Source organism: Microcaecilia unicolor, chromosome 1 (assembly GCF_901765095.1).
Source record: "Microcaecilia unicolor chromosome 1, aMicUni1.1, whole genome shotgun sequence".
Lineage (NCBI taxonomy): Eukaryota > Metazoa > Chordata > Amphibia > Gymnophiona > Siphonopidae > Microcaecilia > Microcaecilia unicolor.
In genome coordinates, this window is record NC_044031.1 from 562,204,974 (window position 1) to 562,222,430 (window position 17,457).

The window sequence follows — 17,457 nt, forward strand, 5'->3', positions numbered from 1 at the left end:
TCAATAGTGGCAAGGAGCTTGCAACTGAGATACACAATGGGGTGCTCCTCCCCTCTGCTATTCACTTGACTGAGTAAAGCCCCAATGCCATATTTTTACTGTTGTAATTGTCTGCTGCCTATACTCAACTTATTTTTACTGTACACCACAAATCTTTGTTGGTAATCAGGTGCAGTCAGTACTGGATTGGTAGCTAATGCTGTCTTTAATTTTTGGAAGGCCACTTCACATTCTGGCGACCAGGTAACGATTTGGGGTAGTCTCTTTTTTGTCGTCAGTCAGGGGTTTGGCTATAGTGATGTAGTGAGGCACAAGCCCCACTGTTCCAAGGATGGCTAATATTTGCTTTTTAGTTTGGGGAGTGGGCCAATTTTGTATAGGTTCCACCTTAGCTGGTTCAGGCTTCAGCTGTCCATTTCCCACTCTGTGCCCTAAATATTGTACTTCTGCCATCCCCATCTGACATTTGCTAGGCTTTATAGTCAGGCGGGCCTCCCTGATCCGGTCCCAGTACTCTACTCAAACAGATCAGGTGGTCAACCCAAGTCTGACTATATATAGCAATGTCATCAAGATAAGCCCTAGCATGTTCCTGGAGTCCAGCTAACAGACGATTCACCGTACCAGGGACAGTTTTCATTCCAAAAGGCATTACAGTAAACTTATACAGACCAAATGGTGTGATAAATACTGATTGATCCTGAGCAGCAGTGGTTAGGGGAATCTGCCAGTACCCTCAGAAAAGGTCCACTGTAGTCAGATACTGGGCCGCAGCTAACTGGTCTAGTAACTCATCTAGGACACTGGATAGGCATCAGATACAGTACATTCATTAAGTCTCCTGTAATCCACGCAGAAGCAGGTTGTGCCATCTTTTTTGGCAACGAGAACTACAGAAGCCCATGGACCATGAGACTTCTTTATAACACCCAAGGCTAGTATCTCATTAATCTCCTGCTTCGCTTCTTCACCTCAGCAGAAATTCAATAGGCACCCTACTTCAGTGGGTCATGGCCACTCCTGTTTAAACTGTAATTAGCCAAATGGGTGAGTCCTGGTTTAGTGGAAAAAACATCAGCATACTTTTGCAATACTGCTTCTAAATGCTGTCTCTGGGTGGGGATTACTTGCTCTCCCACTACAATTTGTTGTATAGATCCCTCGGGTAAGGTCTCTGCTAGGAGGTCAGGTTTGGGCTCACTATCCTGACACTCTTCTGGTAGGCTGTATACAGCTAGAATCATAGTTGTGCAATTTGCATAGTCCACAGGAAACACCAAACAGTGGAAGAAAAAAAACACCAACCCACACAATAGTGTGCAGTTGAATCAAAAAGTTCTTTATTTCAATAACCAGGGGCGCTTTAGTCCAATAACCAGAACTTTTTTGATACAACTGCACACTATTGTGCTTTCTTCCTCCACTGTCTGGTCTGACATGGATACTGGAACATTGGTTAGCTTCTCTTACAGTCAAAACCCCACCTCTGGACGTAGCTGCAGACCTGGCTGGGAGTTCTGGGCTCTCTGCCATCTTATATGACAAGATATCTGTTGTGTTTGGGAACAGTGAAGAGGAGGTGAATATATATACCTATGAAAATAATAGACTCCCATCCTTTGCCCTCCTCTTTGATATCTCCTAGAAGAGGCCTCCAATTCATAAGTGGGCCTGGAGAGAGTTAAGGGTGTCACTGTGGTCTTTGGTAAGAGATACAGCCTCATCAGCACAGTATGTCAGCAAATTTCTTCTTGTACATCATATGTCAAGTCTGAAGAATAGTGTTTCGTAAGTACATGCCCCCATGAAGAGCTGGTTAAGAAGCTACCAGTACGTAAGCACAGCATTCTAAACAAATATTCTCCCAAAGACTCCAATGCCTGAGCCTCTCTATCCGGGAAAACCAAGGAGTTCAACTTGGAACACTTGGCAGTTTTGAGAAGATTTAACTCCCTTGGAATGGTGAGGAAGCTGTTGCTGCTTGAATTCAGACCTTCTGAACCCTGTACACTATTACATTTTTACTTGACACAGGAAGGGAGGAGGTACCATCCACATTCTTATCTGCACACTCTTAACGATTCTGTGAACAGACAATGGGAACTGCATAACAGCAATGGGACACAAAAACAAAGTACATGAAAATCAAATCATTCGAAAAATATAGTCTTGATACCAAGGTTCCACAAAACAGCAGCAGATGGGATACAACTTATCTTTGGAGAAACCTGGGTTCCAGCATGCTATTTTTTACCTGCATTCCGAATGCAGTGGCACGTGTTCTTGTTAACTGTGCCTGAGGAATAAAATTTCTCTTCATCTTGACTGATTGCATTAGCTGTCTATTGCTATTTGTGCCCAAATAAAGGTCTTTGGGTCAATATTCAGTTGACACAGTAGAGTTTTCTTTAGTTGGCTGTGGCAGTCGTAAAATATCTGGATAAGAGCATAAGAATAGCCATTCTGGGTCAGACCAATGGTCTATCTAGCCCAGTATCCTCCTATTTGTTTTAAAAGTATTCCCATATAATTTTGAGTGTCCTCTAGTCTTTGTACTTTTTGAAAAAGCAAAAAATTGATTCACTTTTACCCATTCTACACCAGTTCAGGAATTTGTAGACCTCAATCATATCCCCCCCCCCCTCCCAGTAGTCTCTTTTCCAAGCTGAAGAGCACTAACCTCTAGCCTTTCCTCATATGAGAGGAGTTCCATCCTCTTTATCATTTTGGTTGCTCTTCTTTTAACCTTTTCCAATTCCGCTATACCTTCTTTGAGATACGGCAACCAGCATTGAACCCAGTACTGAAGGAGAGGTCGCACCATTGAGTGATATAGCGGTCTTATTTTCCATCTCTTTACTAATAATTCCTAGCATCCTGTTTGCTTTTTTGGCTACCGCTGCACACTGGGTAGAAGATTTCAGCATATTGACTATGACATCTAGATCTTTTTCTTGAGTGCTGAGTCCTAAGGTGGGCCCTAGCATCAGGTAACTATGATTTGGTTTATTCTTCCCAATGTCCATCAGTTTGCATTTGTCCACATTAAATTTCATCTGCCATTTGGATTCCGAGGCTAACAGTTTACTAAAGTCTTCCTGCAAGCCTTCACAACCCGCATGTGTTTTGACAACTTTGAATAGTTTTGTTTCATCTGTAAATTTAATTACCTCACTCTTCATTCCAATTTCCAGATCATTTATAAATGTTAAATAGCACCAGTCCCGGAACAGATACCTGCAGCCCCACATTGTTCACCCTCTTACATTGAGAAAAAAATGCCATTTAACCCTACCTTCTGTTTTCCTTTCAATAACCAATTCTTAATCCACAGGACACTGCCTCCTATCCCAATAATTTTTAATGTTCTCAGGACTCAGGGTGTCAAAAGCTTTCTGAAAATCTAGATACAGCCAGCTCACCTTTATCCACACATTTATACATGCCTTCAAAGAAATGAAGAAAATTGGTAAGGCAAGACTTCTCTTGGCTGAACCCATGCTGACTCTGTCGCATTAAACCATGTTTGTCTATGTGTTCCGTAACTTTATTCTTTATAATAGTTTTCACTATTTTGCCCAACACTGAAGTCAGGTTTACTGGTCTGTGATTTCATACATCACTCCTGGAATCCTTTTTAAAAATCAGCATTACATTGGACACCCTCCAATCTTCAGGTACCACGGATGATTTTAATGACAGGTTACAATCATTATCAGCAGATCAGCAATTTTATGTTTGAGTTCTTTCTGTACCCTGGGGTATATACTATCCAGTCCAGGTGATTCATCACTCTTTAATGCGTCAATTTGGCTCAGTACATCTTTCAGGTTCACCAAAATTTTTCAGTTCCTCTGCATTGTCACGCTTGAAACCCATCTGGTTATTTAATGGCACTAGTTGGATAGTGGTGAGTACTGAATATCCAGAAATGGTGGACAGCACCAGAATTTATCCAGATAGTAGCAACATTCAGTCTACTATTTGGCTATGGTATCTGGGTAGCAGTCTGAATACTGCCACTACCCAGATAAGATCTGGGCCTTCATGTCTCCTTCCATGCTCTGCCCTGGTATTATCTGTACAGTTCAAAGGCAGTCTAAGGATATACAGAAGCACTATCTGGCTAGCGCCTGGTATATTCTGGTCAGCAGCACTTATTTAAGTTGCAAGTGCTGTTATCCAGATAAATGCTTTTAGTTTAATCTTTAAGACCCGTTGTGGCCAGGGCCCGGGATATCTCAGGGATAAGCTTCATTGGTACATTCCATCTCAATTCCCACAATCTCAGAAGTATTAGTTGTTTGTGGTTCCTTGAAGACTGTATTGAATCTGTAGTAGCTCATAACAGAGACTTTCATTGTTTTGCATTAATTCCCTGGAATAGTTTCCCAAAGGAGATAAGACTTATGAGCTGCTATTCAGAAATCATTGCCTATGGTTCTTAGCTGAGCTAGTATATCAAAATCAGAGTTTCTTCTCTTACATGTTACCCAATGTATCTTTAGGGGTGGTATTATTCTGAGAAACTTTATATCCAAGAAGTTACAGACTGCACTAGGCTGGAGGTGTGCTACTTAGTGGCACAGCCATCGAGCTGTTTGATATAGTTTTCTTCCTTTGTATAGAGTGGTAATCTAATAAAAAACATTTTTTGCATCAGTATGCCAGTATACATGCATGAAAGCCTTCGTATAACATTACCTCCTGTGTAAAATACTAGACTTGGTGTGTTCAAGGGAGGAGCCTTTGTGGAATTTCAATGTACACTCCCATTTTATAAAATACATGTGTATTTTATGTATTAACATTCGTGCCTGGCAAATGTTAACAGATTCAGTCTAGTTGCTATTTGTGGCATGTGTGTTAGTATTTGAAGTGCCTGTATGTCTGAAATAAGCTAAATATAGGCAACTACATTAAAGCCTCTACACATGCTTCCACTTTTTTTTTTTTACCTGGCAGCTGTAGTTAATGTTTCAAAGGGTTATCTTTTTTTTTCTTTTGTTGCTTATAATTTATTTTTATTTGGTTATGGTGTTTGGATTTGCAGTGTATATTTTCATTATTTTGTTTCATTGTATACCACCTTTGCTATTTTGACAAACCATCACAATGATCCTCAATCAAGGGCCAAAAAACATGGCTCTCTGCAATCTGGTGTCTGTAGGCTGAGTCTGGGAAGTAAATACGGCTGCTATACAATAGCCGAGACTGTGAATATTGCATCTGCAACATCTTCAGCCAGACTGTGGCAGAAGGTGGACTCAAGAAACCATAATAGATCTCCCACATGATACTACCCGTGTCCGCCCTAGAATTTAACATTTGGCAACTTAGAAGAAAACAGATACATTGGGTTGTTTAATATTACTTATATCAAAGGACATCAACAATATTTAACAAATGGTGGTGTATATAACAGAAAGTCACTGTATCCAATTTAGGTGTCCTTTTACAAAGGTGCACTAACGGATTTAGAGCACACTAACAATTAGTATACATTAAATGTTGCACAGCCCATTGTATACCTATGGGTTGCATGGCACTTAACACACGCTAAAACCGTTAGCACACCTTAGTAAAAGGACCCCTTAAAGTTTTATACATAGTAACATAGTAAAGATCTATTAAAACATATTTCAGAAATTCAAACTAGTCTATGTGGTGTTTTGGATGACCTAATGATTTTTTTTAGCAAACTATGCATATGTAAAATGGTATATGTTAACTTAGAATCAACATGAGCAAGAGCACACACTGAAAACTCACTAAGGGGCTCATTTTCAAAGCACTCAGACTTACAAATTTCCATACGTGACTGAGGGGACCTTTTACAAAGGTGCGTAAGGACCTACACGCACGTCCAGAACGTGCCAAATCAGCATTACTACCCAACTACTGAATGTCATGGGTGATAATTCTGAATTTGGCGAGTGCTGAAAACATACGGTAGAAAATCATTTTATTTTCTACTGTGTGGCGCTTACCTGGCAGTAAACAGCAGTGGGTGTGCGCTGCATGCCTACTGCCTGGGTAGCGTGTGAGACCTTACTGCTAAAGAAATGGATGACGGTAAGGTCTAACGCCAAAAATGGATGCATGCTGGGTTTTATTTTGCTACACGTCCATTTTCGGGCTCCTTAAAAAAAAAAGGCCCCTTTTCCAGGATGTGGCAAAAAGTGTCCCCACGCACAAAAGATGTGTTTGCACCGTCGCAGACCACTTTTTGCAGGGGCTTAGTAAAAGGGCCCCTAGGTAACTTTATAAGTCTAAGTATTTTGAAAATACGCCTCTACATAACTTTGTAAGTCTAAGTGCTTTGAAAATATGCCTCTAAATACATTAAACCTAGTGTAGATGGCAAGTAATTTTAAGGAGACTTTCTCAGTTCTGTACTGCAGATTTTAACACAACTCCTTTTGCATATAAATCTAAACAGAACAGTACAGTAATTTGTAAAAAACAAAAAAAAAAAACCTACATTTTGTTATTTAAAATGTTGGAATATGCCTGGTATGGCCTATTTAAACCAATATCTCCAATTCTTAATTTAAAAAATACAAAACACACACAGACAGTTAAAAGGTGGCCAATTTTATTCAAAATTAATATGTACTGTGGAACCTGAGCGTGATCTTTTTCTTACAAAAAAAAAAGAACATAAAGTATGAGTTTTTCCAGGTGGACATGAACTTGTCTTTAGAATCTCAATAAAAGCCAGAGTCTTGAGCAGCCCAGTGTGGTGCCTATAAAACAGAATTAAAGAGAGATCCAGGTTTTAATGTTTTAAACATACAAGTGTTACATACTTATGACAAAAGTTTACCTCACTGATTATATTTGTCCATTTTTACTATTGTTATACTGTTAACAAAATTGTACGTTTTATGTTAACCTGTACACCGCTTTGGGTGAATCTCTTCATCAAAGGCGACATAGTACTCACACCCATCCCCAAAAACACTACCAGCAAGATTACTACTACTACTAATCATTTCTACAGTGCTACTAGATGTAGGCAGCGCTGTACACATTATATACAGGTGCTTTCTCTGTCCCTTGAGGTCTCACAATCAAAGTTTTTTTTTTGTTTTTTTTTACCTGGGGCAATGGAAAGTTAAGTGACTTGCCCAAAGTCACAAAGGAACAGCAGTGGGAATTGAACCCAGGTTGCCAGGATCAAAGCCCGCTGCACTAACCATTGCGCCACTCCTCCACCATCAGTTACAGACCAGTAGCCTCAATACCACTACTGACCAAAACAATGGAAGGTCTAGTAACAGCAACTAACGGAATACTTGACAAAATTCTCAATTCTTCATAAATTCCAATCAGGTTTCGGTACACAACACTGAAATGGTCATAACCACCCTGATAACGAAATTCAGAAGCATAATATGCCAAGGACCACAACACACTAATTACTACTACTACTACTTAACATTTCTAGAGCGCTACTAGGGTTACGCAGCGCTGTACAGTTTAACAAAGAAGGACAGTCCCTGCTCAAAGGAGCTTACAATCTAAAGGACGAAATGTCAAGTTGGGGCAGTCTAGATTTCCTGAAGAGAGGTATAGTGGTTAGGTACCGAAGGCGACATTGAAGAGTTGGGCTTTGAGTAAGGATTTGAAGATGGGCAAGGAGGGGGCCTGGCGTATGGGCTCAGGGAGTTTATTCCAAGCATGAGGTGAGGCGAGGCAGAAAAGGCGGAGCCTAGAGTTGGCGGTGGTGGAGAAGGGTACTGAAAGGAGGGATTTGTCTTGAGAGCGGAGGTTACGGGTAGGAACGTAAGGGGAGATGAGGGTAGAGAAGTAAGGAGGGACTGTAGATCGAGTGCATTTGTAGGTTAGTAGGAGAAGCTTGAACTGTATGCGGTACCTGATCGGAAGCCAGTGAAGTGACTTGAGGAGAGGGGTGATATGAGTATATTGGTCCCGGCGGAAGATAAGATGTGCAGCAGAGTTCTGAATGGACTGAAGGGGGGATAGATGGCTAAGTGGGAGGCCAGTGAGGAGTAGGTTGCAGTAGTCAAGGCAAGAGGTAATGAGAGAGTGGATGAGAGTTTGGGTGGTGTGCTCAGAGAGGAAAGGGCGAATCTTGCTAATGTTATAGAGGAAGAAGTGACAGGTCTTGGCTATCTGCTGGATATGTGCAGACAAGGAGAGGGAGGAGTCGAAGATGACTCCGAGGTTGCGGGCAGATGAGACGGGGACAATGAGGGTGTTATCAACTGAGATAGAGAGTGGAGGGAGAGGAGAAGTGGGTTTGGGTGGGAAAACAATAAGCTCGGTCTTGGCCATGTTCAGTTTCAGGTGGCGGTTGGACATCCAGGCAGCAATGTCGGATAAGCAGGCTGATAAGGCCTGGGTTTCCACAGTGATGTCTGGTGTGGAGAGATAACAGAGAAGGGGTGGGGAAAATAGGCTCTATTCAAACAATGGGGGAGACGTATGGATTAGTTAAAACAATAATATTTATTGTGAATAGGTGGAGAGATAAAGCTGGGTGTCGTCAGCATAAAGATGATATTGGAAACCATGAGATGAGATCAGGGAGCCCAGGGAAAAGGTGTAGATTGAAAAGAGAAGGGTCCAAGGACAGATCCCTGAGGAACTCCAACAGAGAGCAGGATGGGGGTGGAGGAAGAACCATGAGAATATACTCTGAAGGTATAGTGGGAGAGATAAGAGGAGAACCAGGAGAGGACAGAGCCCTGGAACCCAAATGAGGACAGTGTGTCAAGAAGTAAATTGTGATTGACAGTGTCAAAAGCGGCGGATAGGTCGAGGAGGAGGAGGATGAGGATGGAGTAGTGACCTTTGGATTTGGCAAGGAACAGGTCATTGCAGACTTTAGATAGTACCGTTTCTGTCGAGTGTAGGGGGCGAAAGCCGGATTGAAGTGTATCAAGGAGAGAAAGTCAAGGCAACGGCTGTGAACGGCGCGTTCAAGTATCTTGGAGAGGAAGGGTAGGAGGGAAATGGGGTGGTAGTTGGAGGGACACTGCTCGACAACATAGGAGTTAGCGGTGCAGTGGCAATATGGTTCAATGGCTTCCTAAAGACCAGATCCTACATTGCAAAGATGTCCAACCAAACATCAACCTCATGGATTTCAGAGTGCGTGGTACCACAGGGATCGCCAATATCACCAATACTGTGCAATGTAATGATGACGCCACTCAGAAAAAAAAAATGGAATTAATGGGTTTCAACCCATTTATATATGCAGATGAAATCACCATCTTCATACCTTTCTAAAACAATACGACAACCATACAGGACAAAATAAAAAAGGATTAGACTTCATGGAAGAATGGGCAACAACTTTCAAACTCAAACTGAAAAGAGACAAAACCAAATTCCTAGTACAATCCAGCTCACACAACCCTACATCCTACCAAAAATTCACAATCAACCAACAAATATACCACACTGAAACGCAACTTAAAATACTAGGAATTATTCTTGACAAACATCTAACACTGGACAATCAAATATCAGCAACATCATCAAAATGTTTCAGAACACCATGGAAACTGAGAAGAATAAGAAACTATTTTCCTAGACAAGCTTTCTAGATACTGGTCCAATAAATCATACTATTGCAACTAGACTACTGCAAAGCAGCATACGTAGGGTGCAAGAAATGCACACCAAAATCACTGCAAACAGTCCAAAACAGAGCAGCAAGACTGATTTTCAAGAAATCGAAATACGAAAAAGCAACCCTACTGCTTGAAACACTATTGGCTATCAGTCAAGGCAAGAATATTTTTCAAAGCGAGCACACTAATCTTCAAGATACTATTCGGAATGGCACCCAAATATATGGATAACACGACTGAACTATCCTCAAGAAATGCCAGCTCAGAAAACAGAAACTACCTACTCCTACATCTATCCAACTGCAAAAACACCATCTACAAAACTATCTACGCAGCAGGATTTAGCTACCTGGGTTCCAAATGGTGGAACTAGATACCAAAAACCATAATAAGAAGCATCACAAATCTCCTCCAATTCAGAAAAGAAATGAAAATCTAAATGAAAACCTACCTCTTCAAAACCTTCTACAGCTAATCACAAAGATATCGTGACCTTCCTTTCAAATCTACCTCTTCAAAAACCATATGAATAAATATCACCAAAACTCTACAACTGAACACAAAAGCTACCACTACCCTTTCTTCTCCAAATCTCTCCATCTCTTCAAAAACTCTATGAATAACCACACAAACTATATAGATTCCCTCTCTGCATTGCACATTACTGTAACTCCAACAAAATGTAAACTGTAAGCCATTTTGAACCGAAACTTGTTTTTGGATAATAGTGGGATACAAGAATGCATAAATAAATAAATCCCAAAACACATAAATACCACTTTGTAATCAGTATAGTACTTTCTTTAATCTAAGTTAGCTAGGTAATCACATCATAAAGGGACACATTAAACCAGTCCTGGTTTTACTGTTTCTATCTGTGGCGTTATGGGATCAATTCTTCTAAGAATCAGAGGTCTACACGTTCACATATAATGTAAGGAAAAAATAAGCATTCACAGGAATTGGTGAAACCTGACATTTCACTACTGATGGCAACACAACAAAAACGGACAACTTTTAAAAATGTAATCCCTAAAATCACAAGCCCTTGCACTAAATGATTACAATACTTACCCTACAGCAATGCTTTAGAAAAGATGGCGAACCATCTAAATTTGCAACTCTAATGATCCAAAGTAGAGCTTAGAGAGCATGAGTCAAATTACTACAGTAGCAAGAATTAAAATTCAAAGACCACTCGTTCTGGTAAATGTGCTGCATTCCAGTAGTCATGTTAGTCCTGAAGAGACTCAAGTTATGTGCAGGACCAACATAAGGTATTACCAAAGATGTTTCTGTACCTGTTCATCAGTGGTGATCAAATGGGCTATTATTCAATGCTACTTTTAGTGATAACTTCCTCAAAAGAATTGAGAGGGTGAAATTTTCAGATGTATAAATTTACACAGGTAAATACTTCTTTACGTAAGTACACCGATTTGAAAATTGTCCTCACACCTATAAATACTCAAATATTAATTTTTAATTTTGAGCATATGGATCTTTTACCAAGTAAAATGTAAACATTTAGGATTTATTACATGTGCAAATACCCTATAGACCTCTGGAAACCATGCAGGTCCCTTTCTTCATCTATGAGCCAGAGACATAATATACGATTTACTTTTGAATAAGTGTTATGTTGGTATGATAAGTACCACACATTGCAACTACTAAATGGACTGAGTGGCAACTAATTTGTAATACAACTATGTGAAGTTACTTTAGGTTAACAGCAGACTCGTTGCTTTAGACAACAAAATTCTATTTATAATCAACATTCACTCTAAAGTAGGATGTTGCGCACAATACTACTTGCTCATAACTGCTGCTTGGCTCATATTGAACTTCCACTTCCCGTAGACTAGGGTTATGTATATAGGAACCACATGAGCTTCCACTCAGTGTAAGCACAGCAACAGCTGTGAAAGCTACACAGTTCAGGTGACCACTTACAGAATTTTGGAATCAAAAAAGAGTGGTAGTATAGTTGATATGAAGAGACCCTAGCAGCAAATAAAACATCTAGAGGGATACGTGAGGTCTGATTAAATGTACACAGGTTAAGATTAATCAACTGGGGGGTATTTTAAAAGGGTGTGGGAGCGTTTTTAGCGCGTGCTAATGATTAGAAGGGCTAAACACTAGAGATGCCCATAGGAATATATGGGCGTCTGTAGCCTTTAGTGCACGCTTACTTTTAGCGAGTGCTAGAAACGCCAGTGTGCCTTTGTAAAATGACCCCTTAATTTTAAAAAATTTATCAATTAGATAATTAAATTATAACCCGCCTAGCAAGAACCTTGAACATGGTGGCTTACAGAAAAAAATTCACAATGCAATTAACCTAGACTGACAGTAAAACACACAAATATACACAAGAACCCCCCCCCCCCCCCCCGAAACACAAAAATAGACACAATAGGCAAGACCTTCCAGATCCAGCCCAAATACCTCTCCTTCAAAGAACATCAAAGCTACCATCTCATTCATTACAAGCCTCTCTAAAAAAGAGAGTTTTCAAGCCATTCCTGAACTTCAGATAATACTGCTCCCAAATGGAGGAAAGACAATAGAGAGTCAGAAGCCCTACTTATGTGGAATAGTGAATAATGGCTCTTACTTTTTCTACAAAATTTGTCTTCTTTATAGGTCTCTGCCTCCCCTCCCCTCTGTCATCTCTTCCAAACTGAAGAATACTTTTTTTTTTGTTCTTCCCTCATACGGAAGTTTTATCTCCTTTTTACGCTTCTTTAGAGGCTTAATATAGTGTGTTCAGTGTCAGCTATTTACCTCGGACTGCCCTGGCTTCATTCACCAGGCACAGTTACTAAAGTGTGCTCAAGTGTTAATTCAAGTTAACGTAATAAGGCCCCACTGTATAAAATTGTATGTGCAGTAAACTAATGTGCATAAATTGTGTTAATGCACACAACACTGACTGCACACTTTAGTAATCCTGTGTCTTGACCACTGCGTTCAACTTACAAGTGGTCATGACACAGGAATACTACCCCCTGACGCAGCTTTGCCGAAACGGGGATTCCCTGTCAGGTATTGGGGATCTATGGATAAGCTGTAATTTTATACTCAGGATAAGACAGCGTGAGATAAGTGGATTACAAAAAATTATTGTAATGAAAGTTTGTTTACCTGTGGATGGACATGTGGGTTTTTTACTCTGCTTGAAATTTGAAACAAAATTCTTTTGCACTTTAATATAGTGGAGTTTTCTTCTGACCTGTCATGGTGTGCTTTGCTTAAGCCTTAAACTTGGTTGGCTTGAGTGGCTATGCTGAGGTTTTTTTTTCTCCACTTTTTTGTAAGTGCGGAGGCAATTTTCCACGTTCAGAATATTCCCACGTGTTTGTTTTCAGTTTTTTCCAAGATTTTCTGACTGACACCATTGCTCGTGTGAACTTTGGTCATTAATGCTTATAATGCCAATAATTCTTTGGTGAATGGTAATGGCTAAACTAGAGACCATTACTGTGTACAAGGAAAGTCTGGATTGTTGTTTTCTATTTTAACTTTATATTCAAATTTATTTGCAATTTTTTTTACTAATAGAATTTTGTGATATCCCTTTGTATTTCTTCACCATCAGTTTTTGCTTAGAGTGTCAACATTTTGTATGAACTTTGGTTTACTGCTTTTTTCCAAATTATCAATATTCTAAACAATGTTAGCTCCGACACAGATTTCTGTGGGACACTATGGTTACTTTCATCCACTAGGAAAAACAACCTTCTTTCCATTAAACCCCCCCCCCCAAAAAAAAAAAAAAACAACAAAACAAAGTCAACTAATTTTTCAGCTAAGCAAAACATGAGTCTGACCCAGTATGGCTATTCCTACTCTCTCTCTTATTCCATGTCAATTTACATTCAGTAAGGTCTTTTTTTTGAAGAATTAACAGCAGCTTTCTGAAATTCCTGCTATATGACATAAACAGGATTCCCCTTGTTTATGTGATTTTCAACATACTCCAACATATTAACGAGACAGATTCCTTTTATTGAAGTCATGTTGACCTTCTCTGGCATAAACGTCTGCAAGCATTTTACTGTACTGGTTGTACTCTGTTTCTTTCCAACTAAGCGAGTACATCTTTTTCATTATATATATATATATATATAAAAAAATTTTTGTGAATTTCTTGGGGGGGGGGGGGGGGTTATTTTTTCAATTTGATCATCATCCTTGTTAAAGAATGGCACATTTACAGGTACCTCCTGAATCAGGACCTGTGTAACAGGCTACATTAGTTGTTTCAAAATGCAGTCATTTATTGGATCCAAAAATGTATGGTGTCATGCCTTATATGCACCTGGTCTACATGAGGAACACTGATGTTTAGTACTACTATTATATTTGCTACCTTTTTACCCTTGTTACCATCTTACTATCTCTTGATTACTTGTATTATTATCGGGTGACTGACATTATAACATCGATACCAGAGACTATTATTTAAGTACCAAAATGCTATTGACAAGGATTGGTTCTTTTTCGGTTTGCTGGCATTTGGATCTTGACCTCCTTCAACGTGAGGAATCGCTGATCTTTTAAATAATTCACTCATTTGTCACGTTTTTAATAAACTGGAAAAAAGGCCAAACATTTCTCACTGTACACTGAGCAGGGAAATGTCTACTGATCCTCCTTATTTTTCAGGCTTCTAGCACAGTTTGGACAGAAGAATGTGGTCCTTGTCTAGAGGCTTAATATCGTGTGTTCACTTTCTATTAGAAAGATGAAGAAAAAGGTAGAATGAAGCCAGGGCAATTCAAGGTAAATACTTATTGCAAACATCCTAACTAAAGAAGGTGCTTCTCAACCCTCTCCAAAAGGCACACCTAGCCAGTGGGGTTTTTAGGCCTACCATAATGAAAATGAATGAGATATAAAGGAGACTCATTGCATTCAAAAATCTCTCTCATGTTGAAAACCCAATTAGCTAGGTGTACTTCCAAGAGAAGTTTGAAAAGAACTGGACTAATTAATGGTGTTCTGCACTTCACAACATCTCATCCAAAAATCTGGCACAGAGTGATTTCTGGAACCCCCCCCCCCCCCCCCCCCAATGCAGTTATCAATTAATACCCTCCATTCCTATGTCCTGCATCTCATCACTCTCTCCATACCCCTCCCCCAAGCCAGGCCTATTGCTACCCTACTTTGAACCAGGCCTGGCACAAATCAACACAGTGTATGGCCGAGCGCAGAAGTAGCCTAATGGTTAGGGAAAGGGGACTTGATACACCGCCTTTCTGAGTTTTTTGCAACTACATTCAAAGTGGTTTACATATATTCAGGTACTTATTTTGTACCAGGGGCAATGAAGGGTTAAGTGACTTGCCCAGAGTCACAAGGAGCTGCAGTGGGAATCGAACTCAGTTCCCCAGGATCAAAGTCCACTGCACTAACCACTAGGCTACTCCTCCACTTGGTTAGTGCAGTGAACTGAGAATCTGGAGAACTTCAATTCTCACTGCAACTTCTTGTGATTCTGGGCAAGTCATTTAACTCTCCATTGCCCCAAGTACAAAAAATTGAACTAGGAGCTCACTAGGGACATTATAAATATGTTAAAAAGCAGCGGTCCCAGCACAGACACCTGGGGAACCCCACTATCTACCCTTCTCTATTGCGAGTACTTGATCATTTAACCGTACTCTCTGTTCTCTATCTTTTAAACAGTTTTTAATCCACAATAGAACACTACTTCCTATCCCATGACTCTCCAATTTCCTCTGGAGTCTTTCATGAGGTATTTTGTCAAATACCTTTTGAAATCCAGATATACAATATCGACCGGCTCACCTTTATCCACGTTTGTTCACCCCTTCAAATAAATGTAATAGACTGGTGAGGCAAGATTTCCCTTCTCTAAATCCATGTTGGCTTTGTCTCATTAATCCATGCTTTTGAATATACTTTGTAATTTTACTCTCGTTACCATTTTGCCCGGCACCATCAAGCTCACCGGTCTAAATTTTGCGGATCGCCGCTGGAACCTTAGTTAAAAATCGGTGTTACATCAGCCACCCTCCAATCTTCTGGAACCATGCTTGATTTTAAAGAATAATTACATATTACTAACAATATTTCTACAAGTTCATTTTTCAATTCTATTAGTACTCTGGGATGAATACCATCAGATTCAGGAGATTTGCAATTTGTCAAATTGTGCCATTACATCCTCAAGGTTTATAGAAATTTCATTCAGTTTCTCTGACTCACCAGCTATGAATACCATTTCTGGAGCCGGTATTTCTCTCAAATCTTCCTCAGTGAAAACCATACTCTGGGATGAATACCATCCGATTCAGATGTGTAATTTGTCAAAATTACGCCATTACATCTTTAAGGTTTATAGAGATTTCATTCAGTTTCTCTGACTTCTCAGCTTTGAATATCATTTCTGGCATCCATATCTCTTCCTAAATCTTCTTCAGTGAAGACCGAAACGAAGAATTCATTTAATCTCTCCACTATGCCTTTGTCTTACCTGATCGCCCCTTTTACCCCTCGGTCATCTAGCGGGGTCCAACCGATTCTTCTGCCGGCTTCTTGCTTTTAATATACCTAAAAAAATTCTGTGTGTTTTTGCCTCTAACTCAATCTTTTTTTCAAAGTCCCTCTTTGCCTTCCTTATCAGAGCTTTGTATTTGACTTGCAATTCCTTATCCTGTTTCTTATTATTTTCAGTTGGGTCCTTCTTCCATTTTCTGAAGGATTTTCTTTTAGCTCTAATTGCTTCCTTTATCTCACTTTTTAAACATGCCGGCTGTTGTTTGGTCTTCCTTCCTCCTTTTTTAAGACATGGAATATATTTGGCCTGGGCTTCCAGGATAGTATTTTTGAACAGCATCCATGCCTGATGTAAATTCTTTTACCTTCACAGCTGCTCCTTTAAGTTTTTTTTTCACTGTTCATTTCATTTTACCATAGTCTCCTTTTTGAAAGTTAAATGCTAACGTAATGGATTTCCTGTGTGTACTTACTCCAAAGCTGATATCAAATCTAATAGTATAATAATCACTGTTATCAAGCGGCCCTAGAACATTACCTCCTGCACCAGATCATGCGCTCCCACTAAGGGACTAAGGTCTAGATTTTTTTCTCCTCTTGTTGGCTCCTGTAGTAGCTGCTCCATATAGGAGTCCTTGATTTTGTCAAGGAATTTTACCTCCTTAGGATGCCCTGATGTTACATTTACCAAGTCAATATCAGAGTAATTGAAATCACCCATTATTATTGTGTTGACCAGTTTGTTAGCCTCCCTAATTATAGCGATCATTTTATCTTCCTATCTAGACTTTACTGGGTAGCCTTGTAATACATCTGAGATCTGCAGACACCATTAGGCAAACAAGTCACAATCTTCTGCATCACACTTACAGCCAACTACGGCCAAGTAATATATAAGAGATTATATAATGACAGTTAATTTATCAATAGTATCATTAGTCAATAAGTCATTTATCAAGCATACTAGATAATACAAAGAAATGCTGTTAAAAATAAATGCATGTTGTCTCTGCCTTTTTTCTATATGTCACTGTAGTAATGATAAATGGTAGATCTTGTATAGGTTAGCAAAGTTTACCTTTGTAAAAGAAAAAGCTCCAAACAGCTTTTCTTTGCTACACCATATTCCTATGAAAAATGAGCCAAGTGCTGTCTTTCTTAGTGTGGGGTACCTTTAATATCTATTTCCATATTACCTCTTATTTGTTGTACATTTGTTAGTGCATGTGAATATAAAGTCTCTTTCACTATCTTGCTTTATAAACTAATCATCCAATTTGTCATACTCAAGACTTCTAACAACAAAAAT

General features: G+C 39.6%; 1 protein-coding gene across 1 annotated transcript in view; it reads right to left on the reverse strand.

Annotated features, from left to right (window-relative positions):
- Positions 1 to 6,576: 6,576 nt before the first annotated feature.
- EIF3E (eukaryotic translation initiation factor 3 subunit E) overlaps positions 6,577 to 17,457 on the reverse strand; it is a 182,601-nt gene continuing 171,720 nt past the window's right edge. The window contains exon 13 of the mRNA XM_030218047.1: positions 6,577 to 6,749. Within this exon, the coding sequence (XP_030073907.1) occupies positions 6,711 to 6,749 (39 nt within the window). The 3' untranslated portion in view covers positions 6,577 to 6,710. The remainder of the gene's footprint in view (positions 6,750 to 17,457) is intronic.